General features: G+C 49.0%; 1 protein-coding gene across 3 annotated transcripts in view; it reads right to left on the bottom strand.

Annotated features, from left to right (window-relative positions):
• Tenm4 (teneurin transmembrane protein 4) overlaps positions 1-6,477 on the bottom strand; it is a 699,747-nt gene that overhangs the window by 83,156 nt on the left and 610,114 nt on the right. For all 3 annotated transcript variants that reach the window (XM_029479436.1, XM_029479435.1, XM_021166324.2), the window contains one exon: positions 4,066-4,282. In XM_029479436.1, the coding sequence (XP_029335296.1) occupies positions 4,066-4,282 (217 nt within the window). The remainder of the gene's footprint in view (positions 1-4,065; positions 4,283-6,477) is intronic.

Raw genomic sequence — 6,477 nt, 5'->3', positions numbered from 1 at the left:
AAAAAAAAAAAAAAAAAAGAATGTGTCCTCTATCATACAGCTTCTTTTGAGGACTCTCCTGACTCTTCATATAGGATGTCAGGATATGGGTTAGATGCAGGCTTATTGCTGTTACCCATGGGCACTGAGGCAGGCCTGCCACTCTACCAGCTGCACCCTGATGTCACTGTATTCCTCGCTGACTGATCCCAATGTCACCTGGCTGGTGAGAACATGGCCTTCTTTTATCCTCAGATAGTGATTCGACAGTCTAAACCCATTTCTCTCTGTATGTCTACCTGACTTTTCTGGAGGGCAGCCGATTCTCAAGCTTTGCTTCTGGTGAAGGAGGTGGAGGTGGCAGCACTTAGCCATGGCCTCTGTTACCCCACCGCTAGGTAATTATCAGAGGTGTTTCCGGGTAGTGGGTGCTCCAGGTCGAGGCTCTGTGTACTTCTTTCCATTTACTTTTCCCGGCAACCCCCTGACACACACGTTATTTATCCAGTCTCTCAGATGATGAGAACTGGAACTCTGACCTCTGAAAGCTTAAGGTCTGAGCCTCCCTCCCCCTCCTCCCTGCTCCCCACCCCCTGCAAGGTTACAACAGCAGGGAAAAGGCTGCATCTGCCCTTCGGGCCAGGTCTGTCTGATTGCGAGGCTTGTGCTAATTTGATGATAACGCTACCTTCTCTCTGTAAAATCTCCTGCCAGGTATAGCTCTTTTATTTTTAATCTTGTCTATGGCGGCTGTGGAATGTTTACTCTGTTTTCATGTATGCATGGCTTATGGTAAAGGCAGAGAGGACACACAGGGCTTCCCCATTACACTTACAGGAGGTGGACTCCACATCACCCCAGTGGCACCAAGAAGGAAGGGTTTTTATGTCTGCACCCACTTGAGGCCATCGGGTAGGCACCTACTGCTTGGTGTTTCTGATGACTAGTCACCTGGGCTTATTTTACAGAGGGACGTTTGGGAAATCTACGGTGATGGATGGCTATTTCTTCTGCATCTAGATGAGTAAGGAGCGGGGGTATCATGACTCGGAGAATGTCAGGAGATAGCAATTCCATACTAACATTTCAGAGCCTTCCATTATCTATTCATTTGTAGAACAAATATCCCATTACGGGCCCTTGCTGAGGTGTCATGGGTGTGGAGGGATGAATAGCCTCTGCCTTTGGAGTGTATGAAATTTAACTGAAGGGAACAGATGTATAAACAAGGATCCGAAAGCTGTCTTCTCCGGCTTCCGCTCCAGTCTGATGTCTGGCAGGCGATCTAACCCTGCTGGAACCTGAATCCTCAGGATAAAACCAAGAAAACTACGTAATGTGTCCATCTGTCCACTCCTTCCTTCCATACTTTCTTCCTTCTCTCTCTTCCTCTCTCCCTTTTATCTCTTCATCCCTCAGGCAGTTTATGTCCAGACACATTCCTTAAGCAGCTACTGAATGCTTTATGAGTGAGACGTAAGACTCTCCTAGAACACACAGGTTAGAGGGCTGGCAGATCCTGGTGTGCCTCACTTCATTTAGTCCTTCATCGGATCCATGTACACAGGGGTGACAGAGCCAAGAGCTGAAGTGGAGCTTGGCTTTGCATGTTCCCCTAGCACTGGCTTCTCATGTCCGTGTGAGCATTCTGTATTAGAGAAACAATGCAGAGAACCCAGGGAAGGTCCAATGGCATCTCACAGGGCTTAAGCAACAGGTCTAGCACATAACCAGGAGGATGCCCCGGACACATATTCCTGCTGGCACACAGCAGGCTGGCATAAATAGGGCACTCCCTAAACAGAACAGCTACAGGCAACTGACAAGCCGTAGCCCTAATCAGATGCCATATGGGCTGGTCATAAAAGGCTGAGCAAGTAAGGCTTTCCTTGGTAAGAATATTACTTATATCTGCAGTTGATTAAAAGAGCTCATGCCAGGGGAAGGGCTACACGCATACACACAAAAACCACGCAGTTGGATAAGATAGCAGCAGCTTCCCGCTTAGGAACAAAAGCAGCATTTCTGGTCAAAATAGATAAATAAATAAATAAATATTTAAAATGTCACCTTTGCCCCTTACTCTTGCTATTCCTAACTCTAGCATGTGACTGGACTTGTGCACGTGGGAAAGCCATTCTACCCCTTTTGGGGTGTGTTGAAGAGTGTGCCCTCTAATGTGCCCACGAATCTTTGTGTGTGGGGTGGGGGGCTGGGGAGTGGTCAGACGTTAGCTTGTGTGACTTCTTCTACAGCTCTCTGCCATATTTTTCCAGAGAGGGTCTGTCTGTCATTGGACCTGGAGTTTGCCATTTCAGCTAGAGTGGCTGGCCAGCAAGCTCTGGGTCCCTGCCCGTCTCTCTTCCCTTGGAACTTCAGTTTTAGCTGTGTCTCTGTACCCTGCAGAGTGATTCTGTGGTTTTATGTGGGTTCTGATATGTATGTGAATGTATGTGTGTGTGTGCCTGTGTGTGTGTGTGTCTGTGTGTTGGGGGTCAGAACCCAGGCCCTCATGTTCTTCAGCAGACACTTTACAGAATGAGCCATGTCCTCAGCACTAACTCCCACACCTCTAAAGGGGTGGCCTGTTGGTTGCTGCTGTATGTCTGACCCTCTCTGGGTGCAGAGGGCTTCTTTCCTTTAATTTCCCCATATCCCTGTGCTCACTGCGAGGACTGCTAGGGTAGCATGGGTGGGCTTTGAGGTTAATTATAAGGCTGTACCCAAGCTCCACTACGCACAGAGGGGAGGCCTTCAGTGCTCCCGTTGACACCTGGGACCACAGGAGCCACTGATGGGGCACAGTGGGAGGAATCCACTCCTACACCTGCTCCTGGAGCTCGCACCGTGAGGTAACAGGTTCCCATAATGACTTCCAGCAGGCAGCAGACACCTCCTCTTGGGAGCCTCCCTACCTTACCCTTTCCCTGCTCAAGAGGAAGCCTGTCAGCTTCCTTCTGGCTCTGCTTTAGGTCCTCATCCTGGTGTCAGATAACAGCACCATCCACCCAGGCACCCACACAGGAGACCCCACTCTCCATCCTCACACTGGTCTCCATTCAAGCCCCACTGATTCCTCATTCCGGCAGTCTCATCACTTCCCATTTCCCCCTCAGGATAGGGACCCCTTGGCCCAGAAGTCCTGAACATGGAGGCACATGATTGGTGACTTCCAGATTCACTATGGTGATTCACGGTGAAGACATGCACACGTAACACTATATCGGAAGACACGCCAGAGAAACTACTGTAAATATTTCTTTCTGGCTACTGTGTTGGTTCAGTACCCTGACCCGGGGAACAGGGAACACAGAGCCATCTGATGGCTCCAGGATCCCTCCATGCCTCATGTCTTTGTGTGAACTCTTTCCTCTTTCCTGTGAGCCTCTCCTCTTTCATTTGCTTACTTAATGGTCTCTCATCTTTAAGAGTTATTTCTCCTAAGTCCTAGATTCTCCTGCCTAAGAGCACCTCCTGTGTGCCCCTTAGGATCCTTGCCACACATCTTGGCCAAGCACATTATAACTGTATTCATTTTCTACCCCAGTAGACAGTAAGTAACCACTCAGCAGACAGTGTGCCCTGCTCGGTTCTGTCATTTTAGTATCCGACCAGGCACAGAGTGTGTCTCAGTGTTAAAATGTCCAACACATGATACAACTGTCGAAGAAAAAACTGTGTGGACATGTGGCCTGGGGTGCAGCCATGGTCCCAGCCTCCAGGTTAGTGAGGTCTTCCATCAGCTCTGAGGGCAGACAGTGTCAAAGCCCATCAGCTCATGTGGAGACCACAGGATCAGAAAGAGCTGACTGCAAAGTGGGTATTGATCCACAATTCCCCTCAGACCTCTGGTTTTTTGCTCTCTCCATCTATCACCCAGTGGGAGTAGCTCGGCTTTGCTCATAATAATTCGGAAGGCCTTGACAGCAGTTTTGTCAGTGTGGGTACTGAAGGCTGCTTCTTTGCCTCTCTCACAAACTCCTTAGAACCTCTGAGACCCACCCACCTTCTCAGGCTCCTTATGCCCAGAATGGACTCAGCCTTCCCTGCAAGAGCAGCCCCTAGAGCCGAGCCCCATGGACTTACCCTCCGTCAAAGGGGTTCTCCCCGGGGATGCTGTGTGTGCTGTCCCTGCCCACGAGGAACTTGATTCGATCGTAGAAGGAGTTCAGGTTCTGCTGGGATACAGGGGCCTGTGTCTCTTGGATGATGTCCAGGGGGTCAGGGGAGCCTAGGCACAGCGGGTTGACATGACAGAGAGGCTGGAGGCAGCAGTCAGGGTCCATGCAGTCCACCAAGCCATCTGCAAGGGCGACAGAGCATGTTGTTTATACAGCTATGTTCAATGAGCCATGTTTGCCTCTTTTTCTCACTGGCCAACTTTAAATGCAGACATAAGCCTAGGCTTCTTCTGAGCACAAGGAGAGCCAGGTACTTCAGACCTTGCCCCAGCCTTTCAGACTAATAGGTGATACAGATAAGTAAGCATATGGTGTGCACACTCTTCCCTCTTCTGAAGAGACAGTGGGAAGAGTTTATAGGAGATTTCAGAGGAGAGAGAATGTATGAACACCAGAGATGCTAAGCTAAAGCGCTGTTGTTCTGGGAGGAGCAATGGATGAGGCTGCTGTGTTGGCTGAGACAGCCGTGCTGGGCCATGTGGTCCGTGCTAGTGAGCTGGAATTTTACCCTCAGGCTATAGGTACCTCTAAAGTCTAGAGATAGAAGGTGACTTCATTTGGGGCACACTGTTAAAACTCACAGGCCACACGGGAAGGATGGTGGTGCTGAGGTCACATGTACAGAGAGCAAAGCAGCCTGCTTAGAGCAAGCAGCCTGCAATGGAGAACGAGCAGTAGGTGGTTTTGAGAGACACTGAGTAGGTAAAACCCAAGACCTGGTGGACACCTGACTCTGGGGCGAGGATGAAGCAGGGATGCTAAGAACCCTGTAATTGTAGCATCTCTCGCAGCTATGGGATCATGTGACCTGAGGCAGGTGCAGCCCTCAGCCCTTCAGAGGCCCAACCCTGCCTTCTGTGAGTTGTCATCTGCATGGAGTTCTCTTTACCACATGGATGGAGCTCTTCAGGATCCTAAACTATTCCAGCTCATCTAATTTTCCAAAAATGGAAAGAGAGAGAGAGAGAGAGAGAGAGAGAGAGAGAGAGAGAGAGAGAGANGAGAGAGAGAGAGAGAGAGAGAGAGAGAGAGAGACAGAGAGACAGAGAGACAGAGAGACAGAGAGACAGAGAGACAGAGAGACAGAGAGACAGATTACCCCTGAATACAGATTTTTTGGCTTCATTACTGAAAGGTACTTTTATAGTTCACAAATAACAATTTAGGATGGGTAACAAACGCAGACATTAGAAGATAGTGACCATGAGAAGGGACAGGAAAAACCCATAGTCACATCTGTGTGTGTTATAGGCAGAGATGGGGTATGTGGTGCCAATCTAGGCCTGGGTTCAAATCTAGGCTTGACTGGTTATTAGCTGTGTGACACTGGAAAACTTTAACTACCCTGGATACAGATGTGCTTTGGCCATCTCTGTTGTATCCTTAGCACTTAGTAGACATGTTTTAAATGGCTGTTAAATGAAAAAAACAGCAGCAACAACAATCCAAACAATCAATTAACATGTGAAGCAGGAGACAACATGAAGTACTAGTCTGCAAATGCCAGACAATAACATCTTCAATCAGCCATATTCATCAAATGATGTGATGGTAGGATCATTAGGATGGAGACTAAAGTTCACATCTCAGCACTGTGTGTAAGACTGGCCCCAGACAACTTGCCAGGTCTAATCTGAGTACCACTGCCCTCACTAATAATGTGGAAGTAATGCTGGCACACCTGCCTCACTTCTATTTCCAGGACTTAGAGTGTGCAGTCTGCATCCACGGGGCATGACATATACATTGGCTAGCCTTAGGTCCTCACCTTCTCATAGGCTCAGTCACCTCTGGTCTACCCTTCTATATCATAGAAGAATAGAGGCAGAATGAGCAGTGTTTGAGGGAACTTATCTTTAGTCAAAGGCTGAGCTTCTTGGTTGACTGAATCCCAGTACCCCCTTAAGTCTATTAGGGACAATCATCCCTGACAATATTCCCCTGTCCTTCCCCCAACTCCTGTATAGTACCCAAGAGTGTGTGTCCTCCTAGCAGGCAGCACAGTCAAAGTGTCTGGATTCCAGAGCTAGACAACCGGGGACCAAATATCAGCTGTGAATATTCCCACTCTATGATCTTGGACAAGTCACTTAAACTATCTGGTCTCAGCTTCCTATATCTTTCTCTCTTTTGAAAATTACTGCCTTTAATCTTAGCACCTGGGAGGCAGAGGTAGAGGAGGCAGAGGCAGAGGCAGAGGAGGCAGAGGCAGAGGCAGAGGAGGCAGAGGAGGCAGAGGAGGCAGAGGCAGAGGCAGAGGAGGCAGAGGCAGAGGAGGCAGAGGCAGAGGCAGAGGAGGCAGAGGCAGAGGCAGAGG

The sequence above is a fragment of the Mus caroli genome, chromosome 7, assembly GCF_900094665.2.
Source record: "Mus caroli chromosome 7, CAROLI_EIJ_v1.1, whole genome shotgun sequence".
Classification (NCBI taxonomy): domain Eukaryota; kingdom Metazoa; phylum Chordata; class Mammalia; order Rodentia; family Muridae; genus Mus; species Mus caroli.
Note: the sequence above shows the minus strand (reverse complement) of the source record. Positions and strands in the feature narration are given on the sequence as shown.